Source organism: Nipponia nippon, unplaced genomic scaffold, assembly GCF_047370975.1.
Source record: "Nipponia nippon isolate SJK-2023a ecotype South Korea unplaced genomic scaffold, ASM4737097v1 scaffold_6, whole genome shotgun sequence".
NCBI lineage: Eukaryota > Metazoa > Chordata > Aves > Pelecaniformes > Threskiornithidae > Nipponia > Nipponia nippon.
Genome location: NW_028262380.1, coordinates 66016688 through 66040777, shown reverse-complemented (window position 1 = coordinate 66040777; position 24090 = coordinate 66016688). Strand labels below are relative to the sequence as shown.

The window sequence follows — 24090 nt, the reverse complement described above, 5'->3', positions numbered from 1 at the left end:
TAAAAAACTGTCAGCTTGTCAGACAATGCCTTTTATGCTATGAGATTAATCTCAAAGTGACAACTGTTACCTTCTCTACAAACTACACAAACCTATCCTAAAAGATACAGTATTATGGAAGACACACTACATAACATGCTACAGCACATACAATCTTTAACAATTATATACAGCCAGAAAAATCTTGACACAGGTAGCAGTTGTCATAATTTGTGGTGATCCCAAATGTTCTTAAAACAGGATTTTAGTAATAATAGAAAACTCAAATCACTTAATCTGAAAGTTCATTTAAAATTATGAAAATATCACTGTCTGCATAAATAAAATGCTATCAGTAATAACTATCACAGCATAAAAGCTGTGTATCATCACAACTCAGGAACTTCATTTTTGTATCTAGTTTCAAAAAAGTACACACATGTATATAAAAACATTTATTACACACCTTTTATAGTGATCTAACTCATGACTTGATGAATAAAATTTTGCCCCTAGAACCAATGTCACATTAAGATGAAACAGGTAAGTCTATGCTAAACTCCAGTTCCTCTACGGTCCCAGTACAGCAACAAACTGTAGAATGGGGAAAAACTGAATAAGTGGATCACTGATTTCAGGTCCACAGTTTCTGATGGAGGAAGCAATTTGCCTGGGCAGCCTCTCCCTTTCTCTCTCCCACTAGCAGGCTGTTGCCATGACTCCTCATGAAATGAAATTAGGGGTCAGGTTTGAGTTCATCTAGCAGCAAACCTTTTCCACCACAGTTTCCTCTTCAGGTTCTTTAACCATCGGCTATTTTCAGTGCTGAGATGAAAGACAGTAGCTTTAGGAAGACTAGGAACAGAAATCTTATACATTAATTGAGAAATCAAAGTACCAAGCAGTTCTGTAAATATGCAGCAATGGGAAGCAAGAAACTAAGTCAAAGGAGATGAGTCAGAAAAACAGAAGTGAGGAAAAGGGACAACGTAAGACAAACAAAGGGAAGAGATCCAAATAATCAAGCTGCAGTGCCAGCATCATTTTTATGGAGAAAGGAAAACAAATCAAGGAATAGCAGGAGTATAAGGCAACTGCCTCTTGATTTCAGTGCTTTTGTTTTACTGATTTTGAGTTTTTGTAAAACCACTGCATGGAAAAAAATTGGTCTTCCAAGGTAGACTACTAATTGTAAGGACAAGAAAATTACAGCATACTCACTGCTGCACAGTTGCACTAGTAGCGATGGACTGATCCCACTGATAGCAACATTCATCATCACCACCACCAAATAGCAGCAACCTTCCTGCTCAATGTCTGATAAGCTTTAACTAAATAAATTTAACTAATAAAAACCTCAACAATATACATCGTGAATACTATTTTGGAACTAAAACCCCCTTTTCCCCAATGCAGCTTAGTTTCAGTTTAAACTCTCATAATGAATGCATGCAAACAATGTACAAGACTCCTGTTATCATCATACCTTTGAGGGAATGAAACCAAAGGATGTAAACCTATCCCGCCTCTTCACTCAAAAGACTGGATGTCCAAACCTGTCCCTTATCATTCCCTTGGGTAATCCTATCCTAATGCAGATCTTTTCTTAAAAGATTTAGAGAGAAAAGGAAGCTAAATCAAAACAAATAATAATAAAAAAAAAGGGGGCAGAAAAACTAACGTGTCTCTTCCATTACACTCCGCTTTTATACTACATTCCCTTCCTCATCCTGCATTTGTTGTCTTCATTTAGACTAAAATATTCTGGGTATCCATTATTCCACTGTTACACAACACCCAGCAACACAGGGCTCTATTCTCATCTGTCCCTGTATGTTGCTACAATAAACATGATAAATAGTAATTTTCTGCTCCTTTCACTGCAAATCCTCCCCTGCACTCATCAAGCAAATTTTCCAAAAAGAAAAATATAACCATTTCTGCTTTAAGTAGAAATAGAAATAAATGTCCTCGTAAATCTTCAGACGGTACTGGAAAATCCAGCTGATTCTTCTGAATCAAATTTGACTCAGAACTAGGATCTAACGCCTAGCAGACACGCACCTCTATCATATTGATTGCTGCATAATCTGAACTGTCAGTTTTTTCACTTAAACAAGTTATCTTAAAATATTTATTGAAAGATTAGTACATCATCAACATCTCTGATGAGACAGATGTTTTCCCAGTTGCAGAGATACATGAAAAGGCACAGATGAGTATAAATAAGACTAAAGGTTGAACAATGAACTGAGCAGCACCACTATGCAAAGCTTCTCCTGCCAAAACTTTCAGTAAACAGCGCTGCTCCCCAAATTGTGAGTTTCTTAAGCAGTTTTGCTTGGAAACAGACACACATTATCTGGTTTATTAACACGAACAAAAATGTTGACATATCTGTAATTAGTATAAAGTCAGTGACAAGCGTTGCCGCTCACTGAACTTTCCATAATCTCATACCACTCCCCTCCCTCTTTCCATAGTCTCAAATTAAACAGACTAGCTGTAAAACAGCAGGGTGTCAAATTAAAGCACACTTTATTTTCAGAGGTCTCCACACTTCGCGGCTGACTTCCTGTCAGGAAGAGTTCCATTTCAGTGCAGAGCCCCATCAGCAGGGAGCTCACGGAATTAAGTGCCAGTTGATATTACTTTGTTTTGCATTTACCACCCATGAGAATATTGTTCAAAGATCTAGTTATAAAGTCAGCATGGTATCATCCTTCTGACTAGACTGCCAAGCCACAGGGTGTGCTCTCCCTGCACAAAACTCACCTTAAATGGCGGTGTTTTTTTAAGTCCTAGTGTGCTGGTGAAGCAACAGGATGCCTTTTTTCTTCAGAAAAATCTTGCTTCTGTAGCTAAATTATGTTCCCTTAGTTTTGAACATCTGCAGCAGCGTACCTTCATGGAAATGAAGCTGTCCTGTTCCCCTATCACAACCCCAAGATTCACATTTACATTAGACAATCCACTCTCCTCCCTAAATATAAAAATGTATACATCAATCATACAATCTCAGCAACACAGTTCTAAAGGCTAATATTTTTAGCGGTAGCGGACATGTTTTCCATTAAACTCACACCAACACCATGTCCTGGATTCCTGACAAAATTCAAGTAATTTTCATTTCATGAGAGACTTTTTCTTAGTAAGAGCCTATAATATCTGAAAAGCCTATAGAACAACCACTAAAGATTGGTCTTTAAAAAAAAGAAAATCAGGGAGGGAAAATCCTCATTTTCCCCCCAGAACTTTACTGTAGGCTACAATTATGTTTTAGTAAGATGACCTTAGGAAAGTTCATCTCTCTCCACTCCAGCATGGCAAACAACTTCTAAGAACAGTTCTATGGTTTTTAACCTTATCTTTTATCCATTCCTCTATCCAAAGTCTGCAAGTCACGTTGACTTCTCCAAGTGTATTGTCCCAAGAAACAATGCTTCACATCAGTCCACACCAAAATATCACAGCTTTACTACACCTACTCACTTGACCTCTCTACACACCTTCTTGGTCTAATACCTAGCACCCATCCCAAGCTCTTTGCATGTAATTTTTTTTGTTGTTGTTCAAAACCACAAAGCTCCCAATTACTTTCCAGAAAACAGCTGTGCAGTATAAACAAAAAAACCCACTAGTTCTTTCACGCTACTTTTCTCAGTTTGCAGCTGCAGCTGATAGAGGCTGCTTTTGTTGAACACTTAAATACAGTGGCTGCAAATTGCAAAGGGCATTTTCCAGTGGGTCAAAAGTAGGCCTAGATAAAATAAGTTTTAGTTAGGAAGCCATTTCTATCACTTTGCGACTATTTATATCTAACATGCAGAAACATCCACCCCATTTAATAAAAGTATAACGTATCAGATATTCTTCTGTTTTTCTCACACTAAATGTAACACATCATAGTTTTTGCTCATCTTAAAATCCCACATCACACGTTTCATCTCCAAACTGGGGAGTGAGCAAACCTTTAAAATATCCTTCTAGACTAAGAATTATGGAAAGATATAAGGTGATAAAGCCAAAGTACTAGCTCACACATTTTAACTACTGTGACCACTACCTGTCAGGATATAACTATAAAGTGCTTATTGCATCATTAAGTCAAGAAAAGGTCACTTGTTATTCATGCAGTATCGGCAAATCATTCCCAATACATTCCAACCTATTTCCACACTTAAGGCAAAAGAAAAGTTTCAGTTATAAACTTCTTTGATTTCCACTACTAAGCAAACTGTCAATATACATCCACTTCATAGGCTCACACAAGAAACAATATCCTATCAGATTTTTTTTTTTTTTAAATACAGACACAGAGGTTTTAAACTCCCTATCTGTGGGCCATACTAATAATAAACAAAGCACATTATTCCTGAAGCCAACAACTACACCTAAAAGAAAAGACAGAGTTCAAACACATCTTAAGCATAGCAAACTAAAGCGGGATCCGAGAAGTGCGAACCTTAGTGATTATTATGAAGAATAATAGGAGTTTGAAAGAAACTCCTATTTAAACATGTTAGAGTGCTCTCCAAGCAATTCCATGGAATTCAACAGGTTAAATGTTGCAGGTAATTATAGGCAATTAAACTTTCAAACAATTTAGAAAGCAACAGGAAATCAACGTAGGAGTGAAGTTCCAACAGACAAATTTTACGTTATCCTGGAGTTTCACACAGAATATATTACAATAATCTAGTCTGGAGAGACAAAATCTACCTACTGATTAAGTCAAAGAAAAAAAAAATATGCAGCTAATTTAAAATGTAATTTCAACATACTCCAGTTCAAAGGAAAGGTTTTCCCACCTGTTTCCATTTATTTCAATCTTATCAGAATTGCACTTCAAACAGTTATCTACCAAACTGATCTCCAGTTTCAAACACTTAGAATGTATAACAGTTCAATGAAGCAAGCAGCAAAATATCCGTAGCACAAGTAATCCATTTGTAATTATTCCAAATACTCTGCTCAGTGACATATACCAAGCATGAAAGTTGTCAATATACATTTTCAGCACCCAAAGTGAGAGCTTCAGACATGGAGGAAAAATTCTTGGGAAGGAAAGAAGTTACGCTATGCGTAAAAAAACCCAGATATATCAAGTGTAATGGAGAATCCAAGTGATCTAGACAACAGATTTGATAATTTAACCTTCTGTTTGGTTAGAAGGAAACTTACTGACAAGATAGTGTCTAAAATCCAAGCACTGAAGGACTGCGTTTAAGGAGTCTGATTCCACAGCCAGTGCCCTCCCACGTGTTCCAGGCCTTTCGTGCAATTTCTCCAGAGTTAATCCTACTGAACACTACTCAAACAGCTCACTGTGTTGACATCATGTGCCTTGCAACGTAGGAGACCGCAGAAGCCCTAAACTTTATCCTCAAGACCTTATAGAAAAGAACTGATGTCTTCACGTATCACAACCAAAGAAGGAAACTGCAACTGAGGACAACACAGCTGAATCACAATGTTGCTTTTACAGATTGAGAGCGCTTAATTTCTTTCAAAACTGGACTCTTCCACATGCCTAGTAAATGCCCCTAAGCTTCTGGACTACTAGCTACTGTGGGAGGATATGTTGAAGTTTTTCCTTCAGATTATTCTACTTAGTGATAATAACTATTACCTGAAACATTAATTGAAACTTAAGTCTCTTCTATCCCAGGAGAGCACTTTGATCGCATGGCCCCTGGCTACTGTGGGACCTACCTTCCACTCTCTCTAGCTTTGACCACAGTCTCCATCCTGCAAAATAAAATCATTGTAGGTGAAAATATACATTGCAGGGAGAAAAGAATAACAAGAGTTTCTGAAGAGGAAATAGTTCATAATGTAAAATCACTTCACTGAAAATATCCTGAAGTAGCATTGTACATAAAGCTCAACAGACATTTCCCAACTACTTGCCATCCAATACTACCTTAAAGAAGAATACGATAAGAATCTTCCATTTTGTCTACCAGTTACAAGGGCCATGCAATATTTGTTACAAAACTGCACTAGGAATGTTCCTACTACTGCCTGCATAACAATTATTAACATGCTTGGCAATCCCATGTTTTCAAACGTTAAGATTTACAGTTTTATTAATATGCCTAGCTCCACTTGGTATGAAGCAGACCTCAGGCAGCTTCACAATCTAAATAATCTGTAGCAGAGTAAGATCTTGAATACTCTCACTTCCTTACAGCCACCTCATCTCTACAAAAAGCTAGGATGGCAGATATTCTTCCAATCTTCAAATTCTTCAAAAGAGCACAAGCAAAAAAAAAAAAAAAAAAAAGTACACTGTGAAGTCTCTGGCACACCTGCAGGTGAAGTATTTTTCTGTGCATCTCAATACAATGCCTTCATACTAAACTAGAAACACTAAATACTTCATAACATTGCAAAGAAAGTTAGCAATACAAGGCAAACACCTATGGGCATGGTTCACACAACGTCTTCCCCTAAACTTAACAATTTAGACTTTGAGAAGCCTTTTTTTCTATTTTTATTTGTTAAGTTCTAAATCATTTTCATTTGCCTAATACAGTTACATTTCTAACCATTTTATCACAAAAGCAATCTATTAGTGGTTTTTTTTACTCAAATACAGCTACATTCATCTTTGGTAAAAACAAAGATCGTATTGGCAGAAGTTCACACTGTATAAAAAGAAAAAACTTCCAACTCCTGATATCTTCTGAATGGCTATTAAAAGGAAATTAGAACATGCATTAAAGTTGAGGGAGAGTCATTTGGCAGCTTACAAAATCCCTACAAAATCTACCCTCTGTACCAAAACATATACATTTTTTTGATCATGGATCTAAAGGACTATTAGATCCTTTTTAAACTTACTTTCAGCTGTTAGAACACAAAGTGATTCAATGGAAAAATATTATCTTGATTAAAATGCCATTATCTAACAATTGGGGTACATAAAAAGTACTCAAACACCATTTATTTTCTTCATATCTACACCAGGATATTGTGAGAGTTTTGGTGCCTCTGTTGAGTTCAGCTGCCATGGTATCATAGCGACATAGCTCTTTAGATAACCTATACTCAATTCAATTAAAACTTCATAGCAATCACTATAGTTATCCATCACATCAAATTGCACTTAAAAGTAAATTAGGAACCAGTGCAGATCACAGAGCATCAGTATAATGTGTTCTCTCTGCAAGTAACAAACACTGAAAACCAGCCATCTTCTACATCAACTAAAGTCTCCAAGTAATTCAAAGGCTTACCACATTTTAGAACACGCTGCAGAAATCCATTCCTGAGGTAATGAATTTGGATTGTTGATACAAAGCTTTTTTCTGAGCACAGGACACCCAGAAAAGCCTGAAGATCTTATTGCATTTACAAACATTTAAGTACTGGGACGGAAGGGGGGTGGGTGGGGGTGGGCGCGTGCAAAAAATCTGCTGAAAAACCAAAATCTTAACTACCATCCTATTGCTCTTCCTTAAGGAAAATATGCTATCATATTGTTTGTACGGGTGCATGACTGCATGGCACATGTTGATATTGTTTAAATAATTAAGATTCCTTATCAGAGTAAGAGATATGATGCAACTAAGATACTGCCCACGCAAAAGACGAATATTGACTTCTTTACGAGCAACGGAATCCATTAGCAAAGTGATTTAGTAGCATCTGAAAGAAAGATCACACTAAAGAAAAACCTTTTGCAAACATTTCACCATTTAACCAGTGATAATTGGTTTGGTGAGTTGAGTTAGACAAGAGAAAAAAGAGAGCTGAAAACCTGTAAGTTTGCCTACACAGGCAGTAAGACCAACTTTCACAGTGTAATTTTTTCTGCTTTAATACTACTAATCAGCCTCTGCTGTATTTTAAGATGCACATGCACTGCCTTGGATCATGCTTTTCTCTCCAAAAAATAACTCCAAAAACTATCAGCCACAGCACAGGACATATTCAACCGTAATCATATTCCATTGGGCCACATGAGCAGATGCTATCACTGTACACAAAAAAAAAATCTGGAGTATCAGAGTTTATGCCTCTCTCTTCCATCTCCCCATGAAAGATATACTTTATCAAGGTCCAATATAAATCTAATAGCTACAGCTATGTAGTTATATTGCAATATATCATATGAATATTTCTAGAAGATAAAATACCTAGAGATTAAATGTATTAAAACATTGGTCTTGGTTTTATATATGCCATCAACTGTCAAGAATGTGCCCTTAATCCCTTTGAAACAACAGGGGGCAGAGGAAGGAGGAACCAAGAAGCTTTTCTACCTTGAACCAGCAAGGAGGGTGTACGTGCAGGTAGTGGTGGTGGAGAGGTCATAAAAGTTGCTGCAGTATTCAGTAATTTTTAATGACAAACTTTTAAAAAGGGTGGCATTCCACCAATTTTAGAAAATCACACAAGAGCTGAAGAGTATCTGAGTCAGTTAGTGTAAGTTTATTTTATGGTCTAGAAAATTTAGCTTCAGTAGAAAAAAAGCTCTTAAGTCAAAGATGGATCTGACAAGAACGACCTAATTAGTTCTCTTACACATATTCCACTGACAATTCAGTTGATTTATTACAGAAAGAAGCATTTTTCAAGTGCTGCAAATTCTGTAAATTCAAAGGCATCAGGGAAAACTACGGAACCTATTTCACCTATTTTCGTACCTTTTCACCTTGGAGCTACAATAATAGGACAAATGCTTCATGTATGTGAGCAACGGATAAACGTTTTTAATACCTTCATGAGAGAGTAGGGAAGATCCCAGATTTTCCTACTTAGTCATGTATTTGAAGAACACATCCGACAAATGAAAGGAAGCACAGTAGCATATTTGCCTTATGGATTAACACGCACTCAATTCATACATCCCTCTCTGCGTTTTAGGCATAGAGTGAGAGTCCTTTCAGATGAAAATGCTTTATTCTGGGGTGGTATCACAGTTTCCCCACGTAGAAGCCTTGTCTCACAATAGCATATGAGCACCTTCAACATCCTGACGTCACTCATTTAAAGGGGATAATAGACACAGGACTTCTCTCTTTTGGCTGGTTTAATTACCCCGACAGGATGCCAGGCCAGACTAGATGGTGCTTCTAGGTTCACTGTACTGTATGCATTTCTGATAAATGGGAAAAGAATAGATGACCTGGCAGAAGGCTCAGACAATAACATGTGATTTACAGGACATGAATGCAGCTACTATAAGATTTATCTGACAGCCCTCTCCGATAGTGGACTGTTGAGTATCCGATGGAATGATTTCTAGTCTGGAAAGTCTGCTACTGAGTAGCCATACACATTATTTATTTATTAGATGTTTTGGGTTGAAACCATTTTTAAATGATGCACTTCACAATGCTCAGCCATAAATTTAGTTTTAAACCCTAGAAGGGAGGTAGTGTTATTGGAATGTGTGTCAGACTGAATTAGGATGAGCAACACAACGCTTTTATAAAGCGGCCTTGAATGCAACGTCGATTCTTTCAAAAATGATATTAATGTCAAATAAGCAGGAACACTTTGCAGTAATATTAAATGAAGGATTTCTTTATGTTTTGATAGATTTATATAAATGCAAGCATACACACAGAGACATGTCTCAAATGTAGCATGTCTATCAAAAACCACAACTGGTTTTATCTTAGAGAAAGCCTTTTGTCTGTATCTCAAACCACCTGTTTCTCTTTTTACCTTTTGTTAAGCATAAAACAATATATCAACATATAAACACAAAAAAAACCACAAAAGCAATGGTCTTTTTCCTTATGCCTAAATATATGAACTTTAAACAGGAGAAGTTAACCAGGTGTCACAAATAGTTTCACAGAATGGTATCTTCTGAATTTTATTTAAATCACTTCACCTGGGAAAGAGCTTTATTTTCACAATTTTACGAAAAAATTACTTGTGAGATATTATTGTTCCATTTTGCACTTCTGAGAAAGAAAAAACATTCCAGCCACAAATCTAAATAAACACCAGAAAAACTTCAGATGTTTCAGAAAAACAATCCAAGTGCTTACATCACGTATACAATGTTTAAAACAAATTTTCAGAAAGAGGTTAGCATAAAAAACACCAAAGATATTAATCAGAGCAATCTTTCAGTTTCATAAAATGATGGCTGACAAATTTGTGAAGTTTTAAATCAAATTTGCAGATACTTACTTTGTAACTATGCCACATTATTTATGTGATTAAAAACTAGTTTTTGACCTGATCTTTTGATCTTTGGCACTTCATCCTCTCCATCTCCTCTTAAAAATTAATTAAAATTTTAGCAAAAGGATATCACTTCACTTCCCACCCTATCGGGGGGGGGCGGGGGAGAAAAAAAGAAAAAAAAAAAGAAAAAAAAAATCAATCAAGCTCAACCCCATCTCCTCCCAGTATCTGTAAAATGTCAGCTTGAAATTCAATTTCATATCTCTCAAGCTTTCATGTAGCAAAAGACAGTTCACTTCTTAACAAAATAAATCACTTCTGTGATTGCCATGCTGACCTCTTTGAATTAGGAAAATTCAAAGTGAAAAATGTAATTATCACCCCAGAACAATCTGTATACATCTGGAGCTAATTTTAGATTCATTTCTCACATCATTTTTCATATTCTGCCAAAAATTACAGCTGCTACGTAACTTTAAAAAGACTTTGAGGTCTTTCTGACTTTATTGGTTTATTTCTACCATTTCACAAAGAACAACCTCAGTCTCTGCAACTAGCACTGCTAAGCAATCGCGATATCCTCAATTTCATTAGATTAGCATTAAGTGGCATTGTGACACATATGACAAATAGATGCATTAGAGCATGTCATTTATTCCTTATCCTTTCCACTTCCCAAAACCAAACAAGTAACGTACAGTACAGAGCACAACATGATTTTAAAAAAGATTAGATTACCCTACCAAAAAAGAAGGAAAGGTCAGCCACTAATTATTGATACAAGCAGCATGGATACCGAAAACTAATTTTTAAAATGGTAATACCAAGCTTTCAGGCACATATTTAATACTCAGATTATTTTTACTCTAACATATTAATGAATGAACAGTAAAATTTGTTTATGGATTTCTTGGTAGCAAGGATTCTTTTCTAATTTAAATCAGCAGCAAATCTGTATTCTAGAAGTCATGAACAATGTCCGCTTCCAGTATTGCCATATGTAAAATAATCATCTCTAAATTCCAAAAGTTCCATGAGATATTTTAAAGTCTTTTCAGGGTAAAAATGCATTATATTTCCTGAGGAAGATGGAAAACTAGATGAGCAAAGTTCTGGATATATTCATTAATAATAAGCTCACTAGAAAACATAACTACTCTTCACTAGTTCATTGTAAAATCTATTAGGTGTAATCTCCAGAAGTAATTGTTCTTATTGCACTTTATTGACAATGCAGACTATCGATTTTTCACACCTTCTATGATTCTTTCATTTGTATTCATGAAACGTCTATCAGCACACTCTAAATAAATTTGGCAATATAGGCACTAAAACGAATAAATCGATGTGAAGAAACATTAATTTTGCATTATCCTTATTCGTCAGGCAAGCAAACCATAAGGGTTGTAAATGAAGGTCAAAGGTTTTGAAATGGGTCAGAACCCTTGACCTCTAGACCAATACCATTCCCATTAAAAAAGGCTATTTTAAAGTTTTAAGTAGGGGAATTTACTACCAGAAAGGTATCATTTTTAAGGCACCAAAAGAAAGGCTCAATAAAAACAGTCTTCCATTTAATTACAAAAAAGAAAGCAAGAAACCCAAAAAGAAAATCCAATTAATATAGCATACACAATTTTTAAAGTTCCTTAGGCTCTGGCTCTTTTCTAACTACAGGAACAGGCAATTCTCAGGTTCTTAAATATCTAAAATCACTTTGCCTTTAGGAATGTAGAATACCCCAAACTGCTGACAACCAGGGTTGCTTTCTTAAATTTTTCTCAAATTCTTAGTACTTGTCAAATCAATTAAGAATGACAGGGCTTCAAAAGTATTTATCGCTCATTTCATAACCTCTACACAAAAGGAAAAATTCTATTCATCACAGAGGATTCAGTGTGCCAAGATGCAGAAATCAATCTGGTTTTGTAACCTTAATATTTTATTGATCTTATTTTATCTTACAAAAATGACAGCACAGAATTACTTAAGCACACCACCATCAACGTTACGTAAATGCTCAATAGTAAGGTAACATAAAACCCTTAGTATCTTCTCTCTCCAACTGAAGAGACACAATTACTATGATTTTTTTTTTTTTTAATCAAAGGCCTTGCACATAATCTTTTTACCAATTACACACAACCTTAAATTTAAAGTCAAATTTAAAGTAAAATTTTAACCGTAATTTCCATTGGGCTCAAAGACAGCAATTTCAGACAACATTGTTACTTAAACCTCACCTGAGAGCAAAGAAGCATCACCAGCTCCACAACTGAACTGCTAGATTTCATGCACACAAGACCTACAAAAGGAAAAAATGGTATACATAAATGCATTCTTACACGGCACCAGCTGTTAACACAAACTATTTTGAAGTGCAATAGATTAGAAGCATTTTGACAGTCAAAAGAAAGCTGAATTTCTCATACAACTTCCAGTTCAATTTTGTACTTTATCAGCACAAAATAAAAAGTATGTATGTGATAGGAAGATCATGAATTCCATGCCTCGCATCTAAAGATGCAGCTAATAGTAATACATTACTTCCATTATTCACAGTTTCATAAACGTTTGTAAGTTGAAATGATCAGAAGTGTGGTTAACATATGTTATATTAATCCACTGTAGATACATTTTGCTATTTCTTGAAGGATTGGGTCATTATATATGCAGAGAAGGGAAATGGCTTTATGACCTTTGCTTTCTCCATTGCGCGTTCTCCTTTCAGCCCCCAGCTATCAATCAAGTTTCCATTTTGTTTCATGGCAGCAGACATCCCAAACACTCTTATTAGTACTTTGACCCCTAACCCCACACTAAACCTTAGCAGAAGTGCAAGCAGTAACCTATTATATATTCTCAATTGTTTATAAACTAATTTGACTATTATTATTATTTGTATTCGCATTTTGTTTTGGGTTTGTCTGTAACTGGTTTTTAGGCCCCAAAATCGGTTTCATGTGTTTATTTGTGTCTAGACAGTTCACACTCCAAATAATTTTCCTGCTTTTTTTTTTTGTCACCCAATCTATGAAATACTCATCTCTCTGTGTATATAACCTATACTACAGTCAAAATATTTTGAAACCAGAGTATATTTTCTTTAGCTTCAGACAAGAAAAAAAAAATGTAACTAAATATCCTATTTACTCCCCTGGCAAATAAAGCTTTGAGAAAAGCCTCTTTCCTGTTATTCTTATTAAATGAATGAAATAAATTTGTTCTCAAGGAGCTTCCATTAAAATGTTTATCAGCTAAAGCGATGCCCACATGTATAATCAAAGGTAGAATCCCATCTTACAGAAGACAACTCACACGCTTCTTCCTGCTACTTCTTCCTACCCTAAAAGGTAGGCAAGCTAAATTCCTAAACTAAATAACTTTAATTTCAGCGAAGTTTAATGAAGTTTCAATTCTGATATCAGCAGTCTTCAGTAAAACACTTACCAGTGTTTGATACTTTAATTGTGTTTCTGACAATGTTAACAGTATTCAGCACTACATACAGGATGCCCGTCCTAATCCACAAAACAAGTAGTTTCAAAAATGTTATAGAACAAGAACTTTAATTCCCCAGGAAGGAACTAGATCTATTAGTGCAAATACAGCTCACATGCACGCGATCAGCTCAAGTTAAGCAACCATGAGCTTCTAACATGGGAGTGCTTCATTACTGGAAGCTGCAACAAGCTCAGGCCCTAATTCAATTCACTGCTTTAACTGGACAAAACCTGCAATTTTCACTCTAAAAATCAGTGAACAAAGCAATTTATATGATATAACCAAATTATGAGAACACTGAAAAACTGGTGTTCAGTACTAAATTCACGGTGTTCCAATAAACATCATTTTTTAAATTGAGGACATTAATGTCTGCATTGCAGAACTGAGCCTCATTTTTAAACAGAGAGAAACCCACCAGTAAAAAGAAAACTCAACCATCTCAAGCTCAATCACTTTAAGCCAACACCAGGAAGAGCCATGATTGTTGCTGTGCACCTGAATCTTCATCTTCTCAAGTACCAGAGAATTCTTCTCAATACTGACAATGTATTCCTCTTACCTCTATCACTGCCTTCCAACTAGAAACCAAAAAACAGGACCAGATGCACATGCAAGAGATACACCATAACAGGCTCTGCTGACATAGTTCCCAAGAAGCCTTCTGTTAGAATACCACAATAAAAATGCAAGCTCTTTATGCTTAACTTTCGACACTATACTCTATACTTTATTTTGTATTGAAGTGTTGATCCTGACACCAAGTTTTCTTTTTATGGCTCACAAAACACATTTCACACACCAGCTTCTATGGGACAATTCCCTGGAAGAGTTGGAAAACTAAGGAAGAGACAACAGCAGGTGGTCCCCCATAATGAGATACAGGAAACGACGAGACGAGATGGAGGCAAAGAGGTAGCAGAGATGGCAAAGATGAGGAGGCAATGACAACCTCAGAGGACTAAAGACAGAAGGAACAGGAGGCAGTGAAATCCAGTGGACAGCACTGCGTGAAAAGGCAGGAAGAAAGCTTCTAAGGCAGAGCCAGCAGAAAAAGACAGAAATTTTCAGTCTCTGAGGTAAAACAAAGCAAACACACAAAAAAACCCTCTTTTTTAAATGGAAACTTACTTGTACCTTCTATCAGCAACTCCTGCCCATGGCTGCCCAAAAGAGTCCGAGAAAGAAAGGGAGCAAAATCCACAAAAATCTCTCTCAGAAGTGGGGCAGCTTTTTCCAAAGCATGTTCAAGCCTGTCTGTAATACTAGTAGAGAGATACATGTGATTAACAAAACCAGAAGGAAGTTGCTGAAATTTTGTAGAAAGGAGTATAGTTTTTGGCAATGTTTAAGTGATATACATGTATAAGAAGGAATCAATAATCTGACACTCATATTTTCCCGAACCTTCATTAGGTATTGATCAGCAAAACAACATTCTTGAGTGATGTGCAAACAGAATATCAACTGTAATATCAAAAATGTGAGCCACAGCACAGCTGTTCAGAAGTTCCGTTGAAGAAGTTACCTCATATTTGAAGCAGAATCCTCAGGCACTGAAGAAACTGTAGGGACAGATGGCAATTTTGAATTAGATGATCCCCTTCCTACAAGAGAAAGTAATAAATAAACGAATTATCTAAGAACACATGCCAGAGGTTAGACAACTGGACCAGAAACTAAAGCCTCGAGCTCAACCTCTGAGAAACCATGGTTTTCAAGTGTGTGAGAGGACTAGGTAAACCCTTTCACCTCTTTGTACCTCAAACTTTTTTTTGCTATAAGACTCCTATTTACTTACATTCATATTTACCAGGTATGCCTTGGCAAGCTCTTTACATTTTGCTCTAGCACAAATGGAAAGTAATTCAAGGAAGCCTTGCAGTTTGCTCTGTGAAGGAAGTCAGACTAGACTGCGGTGATCCCTCTGGGCCTTATAAGCCATGATTCTCTTTAAAGAAATTTAAGAACACTTATAACCTTAAGCAGTGAATACAAATAATGTCTTACGCCCTTAATATTCCTGTAGTGTACTAATATATACTAATACAACTAATATAAAGCCAAATGGTAACAGTTTAAAGCATCTCTTTTGGTTACTGGAAGTGCTCATCCAATTTCAAGTAACTTGCACAGAAAACCCTTAACTTTTTGTCTAAAATTAAAATATATTTGTGTCAAAATGAAGCAGAATACAAAATGAGTGGATATTTTCAACAGCCCGGCTTAAATTTTTGCAACACTGGGACTCTGACAAAGACAGCTATGATAAAATTCTCCATTGCACTGCCAGCATCATTAGCATGACAGCAGTGATATAACCTCATTTATGAGTTATTAACTTTGCCACATCAATTATTCAAAGGTTGATAGGGAAGACGAGGTCATTTATGTATCCCACGCTTACAGAAAAAAAAAATGCAATTGTGTTATGTCAAATTGACACTACATGGCTCTCATCAGCAGAGTAGGGATCTGTAAATACTAAATTCTGCTGTTCAGTATATAAAGAGAAATACAACCTCCATACTGCAGTATGGATTGGTATTAGCAATGATGAAGAGGGGGTAAGCAAGACAGCCAGAGATTTCACAGATATTTGCTGCCAGGATAGGAATGGTGACTCACAAATCTTGCATTGCATTCCAAACTATAGAGAGGAATGAATCTTAGCAGACAGATTTCTGTGCATTTCCCAAGAGCATGACTGCTTCTAGTCCATCTGCAATCCTATCTCTTTCCAGCCTTAGACCCTGTCCTATTCTCTTTCCTCTCACCTTGCCACTTTCAGATTCTTATGCTGCTGGAAAGGGGGGGAAGAGGAGAAAAAAAAAAAAAAAAGGGAAAAAAGCATGAAGGAAAAGAGTTTAATCATTTCAGTTCTCACATGTACCTTAGCAAAGACATGACCCTTCTCAGAGTTATAAGTATAGAAAAATTCCTGATCATCCCACCTACACTGGAGTGAGCTCAGTTAAATGCAACCTGTCTGGAAATAAGCTGCTAAGATCTTGAAAGTGTCTACCAAAATGTGTCAACTGCAACTTTTCAAAGTCTATCTATCTATTTGACTGAAGTGGAATAGATTTGTAAAAAGATGGCAAAGCCAGATCCCTGAGATACAAAGTTTAGTTCTCCGTCAAATTTCAAACTTCTGCTCCAAAACACTGGCACACAGAGCTTCCCTCCAGAAATGCTGAGGTTTTGTGTTTGGGTTTTTTTTGGTTTTTTTTTGTTTTTTTTTTTCCTGTCTGGGGAAAATGTTTTCCTCTAATCTTGCTTCAAAGGCAGCACAGAAACTAATAAATTAAACTAATGCATCAAAATGGTGAAAAGTTTGGCTTTTATTTCTTTTTCTTTCTTCATAGGTTGGAGATATCTTTGTGAATGTGATTCACTTACGCTTTTCATAAATTCAACATGAAGCTCTTATTTTGACTTTCGTATGGGATGACAGGGTCAGAAAGAAATTTTGAGCGGGCCGTACAAAATGAAGGACAAGAAAGTGGGGAACAAAGCGTTAGCTGAAAGCAAGGTGCAATCCAAATCTTCTGGGCATTGTTTCCTAAATAATTTATCTAATAAAGGCAAATCAAAGATGTATTTCTGAAAATTTCAATGGTGATGGCTAGATTCTGTAAATATCTTCAATATTTTCATGGATATAATTCCACTTCTTTAAGATCTAGTTTTACATAGCCAAAGCACCAAAAAGTATTTTGGGTATTCCGAAAGGAAAAGCAGTCAAATGATGTGCCAAAAATTAGAATGGAGCCTCCTGTACAAGCCACACGATTCAGCGGTTCCAAAGACTCCAGTTGTTTGTGGGATACTTAATAGCTACAGTCGTCTTTTTTTTTTTTTTTTTTTTTTTTACACACATGCATTCATACTTATGTATCCACAGTACACTGCCTGTTAGATTAAGACGTTAAAGCAATTATTTCATTTTCATGATAACCTTTATATTTAAATAATTTTACTAGAATTCCCAGCTTTCTCCCTAAAGCCTAACATCCCTATTCTCATTAAACAAGTCCCTCTAACTTGAAAATGTTCTTAAGGCCACATGCCCAGTAGTGGACTTAAGCCAATACACCATCCATAAGAGGAAGTCACCACACTGATCGGGGGGTAGTTCAACAGAATACAAAACTGAACCGGCATCCAAAGCCTTCAAAATAAGAAAGTCCTCTCAACATGCAGACTGCACATGCACAATGTCTTGTTATATAAATGCTTGCATGCTTTTTACTACATATAAAATCCGTGACCAGTAACCCACTAATTATTGGTATGTTAGAAAGTCAAAAGTATATACAACTAAAATCCCACCATATTAAATGCATTACAAAATCACGGATCACTTTATCAGTAAAAAACAAGACTTTTACAGTGCAGCATAGTAGCATAAGTTTTACAATTAAATGAGATAAAAATAATTCAATGCAGTATTTAGGCGACAAGCAAAATAACTGAAGGAAAAATTAGAAAAAAATTCAAGGGAAACATCTGCAAGGACAATGAAAGAGCATAATAGCCATCATGAGGCTAATAAAGAGACATACACTCAACCCGGGGTAGCTTGGGTTTTTCATTGTTTGTTTTATTTTATGGGATGGGTTGGGTTTTTTGTTTGGTCTTCTGTTTTTACACACAATGGCACTGGTAAAAATGGTTAGAGTGGGAGGCAAAGGAAATCACTGACAACACAGACAGGACACGATTTTTTTTCTTCTAGAAATCAAAACAAATTGTGTGTAACAGATTAGGTATAACTGTAAAACTCCATAGAGTTTTAAGTTAAAATCAACTTTTAAATATAGACATAACAGAAAAAGCACTGATAATTTGAATTTGACAACAGCATAAGGCAAGCACCTATATAAACTGATATTCTTTTTGAAGATTATGTAAGGATATTTATGGCCTGAATTACTTCATGCTTATCATCACCTAAATCCACATTCCAAACTCAGATATATTTCACTAAAAGGGGTGAATCTGAGATTTATCACAGCTGAGAATTTCAGAGCTTTTTTAGATAGGATCAGGCATAGTGATTTTTGCATTCGAATTTTGTTTTGTGGAAGTACTTTTTTGACTTTATTTAACTCAGAAGTGGCTCTTTATTCTACTATTTTTCCTGCCTTTAGTAAAAAAAAAAAAAAAAACCAACCCACCAAAAATACTTCAGTAGCATATTTTCATCCACAACACCCATGTGGGTAAGTGCAGTAGCTACTTCAAACATGTGGAACTAAACTGACTTATCTCTTCCTTATCCTTTCACTGATAAACTGGCTCCTTCAAACTGACAGTTTTACAGACATTTGCAAGAACATAAAAGAAAATGCAAATAGATCATCTGTCTAGCACCCTTACAGTGAAACCTTATTGTTTATTCAAGGTCCCCAAGGGTCTAAACAAGTAATGTCTCTAGCAATAAAATATTGTTAAAGAAACTCCTTGTGCAAGATCCTTATGCTTTTGCATATACGCTCACAAAGTACACTTGGTAATATACAAGCAGTGCATGATATACTTTACTCTGGGAGGACAGAGATGAGGTTAAAAAAAAAAAAAAAAACAAACCAAAAAAAACCCCAGAGAGTTGAATTAAATAACCATATCTCTTAATTTTATACAACAGACCTACCATACATAAATACTCTCATGCCTTTTACAAAAGGAATATCTGGTAAAATATTGAGCTTATTCAAAAATACACTTCCGGGGCTGGAGGTGTACAATGCGAGACTACAATGAAAGGTTTTACAAGCTAATATAAGGGATCTGTAACATAAACACATCTGTAGGTTAAACCAAAACAGATTTCATGAAACAGTGGTGCACTCTCTAAAGAAAAGGTGCTTTAAAACAGTTTTTATACTGAAACAGTATTAAACCATTAGCATGCGAGATTTTTAAAAGTGTCATTCTGCTTTGGTAACTAGCCTTCAACTACTGTCACTGCAAAGTCGGAATTCTCTTTGAAATAGTTACTGTAATCCAGTGAATTTCTTGAACTACCTCTGCACTGATGGTAACTCACTTCATATTCATTTTTCTTACTTTAGCTTGTCTCCCGCTAACTTATTTCATTGCGAGACTTGAAGGTTATTTTCACCTATGTATAAAAATCAATGAATACCATTGTCCTTTGCAAAACAAGCCAACCGTGGGAGAAAATTTACATTTTCCTATATGTAGGACTAGAATTCAGGAGTCGCAACTCCTTTTTTTAATCTACTGTTACTGTTTATTCCCAGGTTTCTTCCAAGCATCCACCTCCTTTTCCACCTCAGCCTTTGACGTGGCCTTGTTTATGACTTCACACTTCGGGGAACAGCCCGTGTCTCTGCTCAGGAGAAGCAGAAATCCTGCTGGCAACTCCGTGTGGCTCAGAGGCAAAACAAGGGAAACTCAAAGAACTTCAAGTAAGAGGGGGAGGAGGCAGGCAACAGAATTTGAGTGGAACTTCTCCGTGTCTCCTACACTCCGAGTGTCAGTAAGGACAAGATGCAATTCACTCCTGCTTCCTACAGACTTTTCATACTCCCTCTTTATAAAAATTATATTTGAACAACAATTTGCAAACTGAACAGTTAAAGCCTCAAAATTGCATTCTTTAGAGTGAAGCACTAATAAAATGTATGTGAAATCCTTCAAGTACCTAAACAGAGAAACTCAGAGCATCAGAGAAAACAGTGGGAGTGCAAACTGCAAAACAGTTCAAAAAAATTTCACACCACTTCAGAACATTACAACTGTAACTGAAACATTTAAAAGGAAAACTAAGTGACAAACAAAAACACAAGCATCCCACTAGCACATTCACAAAAGCTCAGACTACTCCGCCAAGTCCTGCCTATCCAAACATCAGCCCTGCCTTTCCAATAGCCCTTGCTGGACACAGCGTGCGTAAAACCTCTGCATCAAACCTCACATTCAGCCTATGAGCCAATCCAAGGAAGAAACAACTCAAGTAAATTCCTCCTCCTTAGATTATTACTAGTAAATATGCTCTTTTGCTCAATACCACCTTCTGTAAGAGACAAGTGACTGGTACAACATGGGCCACAAGGGGACTTTATTTTCTCCATTCATTTCCGAGACCTTTCGACAATTGGCGTAGCAATTCCAGCAGACCAACAACCCAAGTATCAGCCATCAGCAACATCCTGACAGGCAAGTTTAGACCACAAGGGGCACATTTGTATTCAGGAAAGGTTTTTCGTGCTGTGAAATACTCTGCAGCTTGAATGAAGGTGAAGAAACTTCTCCTTCGAAAAGGCCAGGCTGTCTGAGGCCAAAACGTGTTTTCACCCTCTTTCAAAGTATCAGAGGAACAGAGTGAGCTTAGATGGTTATCTTTCCAACTTGTCAACACTTTGTATTTGGCAGGCCAGGACATGTCACATCCACTTGATATGAGCTTAGGACAATCTTAAGGGTCAAATATCTGAGATACTCACAGACCTTGAGCTAAAGGCAAGATGCAAACTTCAGAAAAAAATATTGGTAAGGAGGCTGATGAATTCCGAGCACACACAAATGGCAACAGAGGCATCTGGAACCACACAGACTGACTAATATTTCAACACAGATCCTACCTTGGCCAAGCAATTTTGACATCACATCTACAGGCGGAGGATGCTCACACACTATATAAAACTTATTCCCAAATTATGCTTATGTACACATTCCAACTAAAACACTATCACTTGCTGTTTAATCCCATTTTAATGTCTGTATCTCCCTTTCCTCTCTGTTTTGGAGTAAATTGACTCAAGTCTCCACAGTAAAGCATTATATGTTATTATATTAAGGTACTGTTTGCTTAATCAGTTTTTAAAACATATCAAACAAATGCATACAAAACTCACTTTAAAAAATTCTTTGACTTCAGAAAAAACAGCTGAAATGTATTTTTAAATGTAGTAATCATGTTTAATAAATAGTCTTCATATAAAATGTGAAAAAGCCCAAAATTCATATTCACTACATGAACCCCTAGTCTCAGCACTTTTTCAAGAAGGATTTAATTCTTTTTTTTTTTTTCCTTAATTATAAAAGTAAACAGACTTACAATGAACATTAGCTGAAAAAAAATGAGAACAATGTATTGATTCTCTGCTGCATGAGAACAAAAATTAGTGAAAGAACATGTGATTTGAACTCAGGGGAAAATTATATATATTATATTCTGGTTTTATAGGAAGCTCGCTTATTGCTACTTGTATCAAATAAAGAAGTTGAAGGCCTTATATAGAACTTTATTTCAAACTTAGATATGTGCAATCTACATGAGCAACATAAACGTAAACCACTCCAACTCTGCAAAATTTTTGTTTCCATGCCATTATTTTACTGGGGAAAAAAAGAAACAGTCTCATGTTTTAATCTGTTTAAGGCATGGTTTCATTTATCCCTTTACTTTTTCTTTTAATTAATTAGATTGCCAGTCTAAACACGTCTACTATTTTTAATCCTGATTAGTTTCTTTTTATGCATATCAGTTCAGATTACATGTCCAATTTTTGCCAAAACTCCCAGACATGCTGGAAGTCACACAGTTACAAACCACATCAGTATTGTTTATTGTCTGGATTTCTTATACATTCTACAGGGACAGGAGCACCTATTTTTTCATCTATACGTTCTTAAAAGATTGACTAAATCTGAAAATCAATGGTCATCTGTTTTGTTTCTATTAAAAGCAAGTGAATACTGACTTCAGAAATTGTACTAATTAAGCCCACATCTAACCTGGGTAAACCAGTAAGAAGTTAACAAATTAGCAATTATTTTAAACAATTTCAATGTAGGTAAGGTTTTATTATTTTAAAAATGGATTAGCTGCTCAGAGCCAGTCTTCCCAAAGATCTGCGACATTTTAAAAGACAGCTAATTTTCCTAGTCCAAACATTACTCCTAGACTAGCCTAGTGCTACCTCCTGCAATTTCAGTGAAAAAACGGATTCTCCCTTTTGCAAAGAATAAGAACATACTACATTTCAATAGCTTTTGTTTTCCTTTATTGTGGCTGGAACAAAACTTTGTTGATTTTCCCAAGAAATGCAATGGGCAGTTGAAGATGGCAACAAATACCTTCCAGACACACGAGTACTAGAGGACATGACAATGGATTACATTTTTTTTTTCTCAGTCTTTGCAATTTGGATATAAGTTCACAAAAACAGGAAGCAAGAAACTCAACCATTGAAAAGAAACACCAATAATCAGGCAGAGATTGAGATTTCCTTGATTAAGATGCAAATCAGTTCTAAGTCTTGACGTTAAACTTCATGGGCACAAACAATTATGAGATCCTACACAGCCTTGTGACTTAAACATGGCTAAGTAGAAACGCATGCCTTTGACACAGCATATAAGGTTAAACATCATTTATCTCACACGGAATGACCAGAGAGACTAAGGGTTCAAAGGACCACTTGCTTATAAACAACCTACTCAATTTTGTCCCCACTGAAAAAACTGTCCAAAGCAATTAGTTCAGTATCAACGCTGAATCTGACCTCAGGCTAAAGCTATTGGAAACACTTGTATATAATTTTCCGTCCTACTTAGCACTAACACCTATATCCTTGGACAAATACCCTACAATTTTTAAATAAGCTTATATTTTACATAACAAAAAAATCTGTAACAAAAAGTAGTCTTTAGAATATACCATATTTATACTAAATGCAAGTTAATATAGCATGCCCGCTTTACAAAAACTGTGAGAAATCTTGAAATTATAACAAATATTGCTCAGACATTTGCATTTGTTCCGCTAGATGAAAGCAAAAGGAGAAGCCCCAGAGTTTAGCAAAGCTTTTTTTTTTTTTTTTAAACACAACACTACTTTTGTATTTTTTCTTTTAATTTATAAACAGATTATTTTTTACATTTGTGTTGCTACAGCATCAAAACTATGATCTGGGGGATAAACTCTCGGAAAATATCAAGAAGGATGAATTCTTATACTCATGAACCCATCTAATGTCACTGACAATTGGTTAACCTAGAGTCATGTCTGTTTTCCTGTAAAGTATCTGACACTGGTCTTTCTTAGAGGCACGGATACCGAATACAGGCCTGCAAGCTGCTATGTGAGGGCATATGACAAAGATACACACAAAGTAGTATGGAAGATACAAAGGTCTCAAAGGTCCTTTTGTCCACTTGGTAACTTAGGACATGTTATACCACATACATTCCAGCAGTTAAAAAAAAAAGTGCAAAACACCATCTTCCCAGATTATTGGCACATTTCCCCCTAACAAAATACAACCAGCAGTAAGTATCTATTCTTAGTATAAGCAAGACTTATATATAGACATATATACACACTAATCAGTATTACAACAGAAGGTAACTAATGACTTGATGTCTGAAAAACAATTGTTCTTATCTACAGTGTTTTGAGATACGGATAAC

General features: G+C 36.0%; 1 protein-coding gene across 5 annotated transcripts in view; it reads right to left on the bottom strand.

The window, feature by feature from the left end:
* LRBA (LPS responsive beige-like anchor protein) overlaps window positions 1-24090 on the bottom strand; it is a 415388-nt gene that overhangs the window by 288297 nt on the left and 103001 nt on the right. For 4 of the 5 annotated variants that reach the window (XM_087736322.1, XM_087736324.1, XM_087736325.1 and 1 more), the window contains 3 exons: window positions 15170-15248; window positions 14773-14906; window positions 12381-12442 (listed from right to left, as the gene is read on the bottom strand). In XM_087736322.1, coding sequence (XP_087592448.1) covers window positions 12381-12442; window positions 14773-14906; window positions 15170-15248 — 275 coding nt within the window. The remainder of the gene's footprint in view (window positions 1-12380; window positions 12443-14772; window positions 14907-15169; window positions 15249-24090) is intronic. The other variant, XM_087736323.1, reaches the window with a different exon arrangement.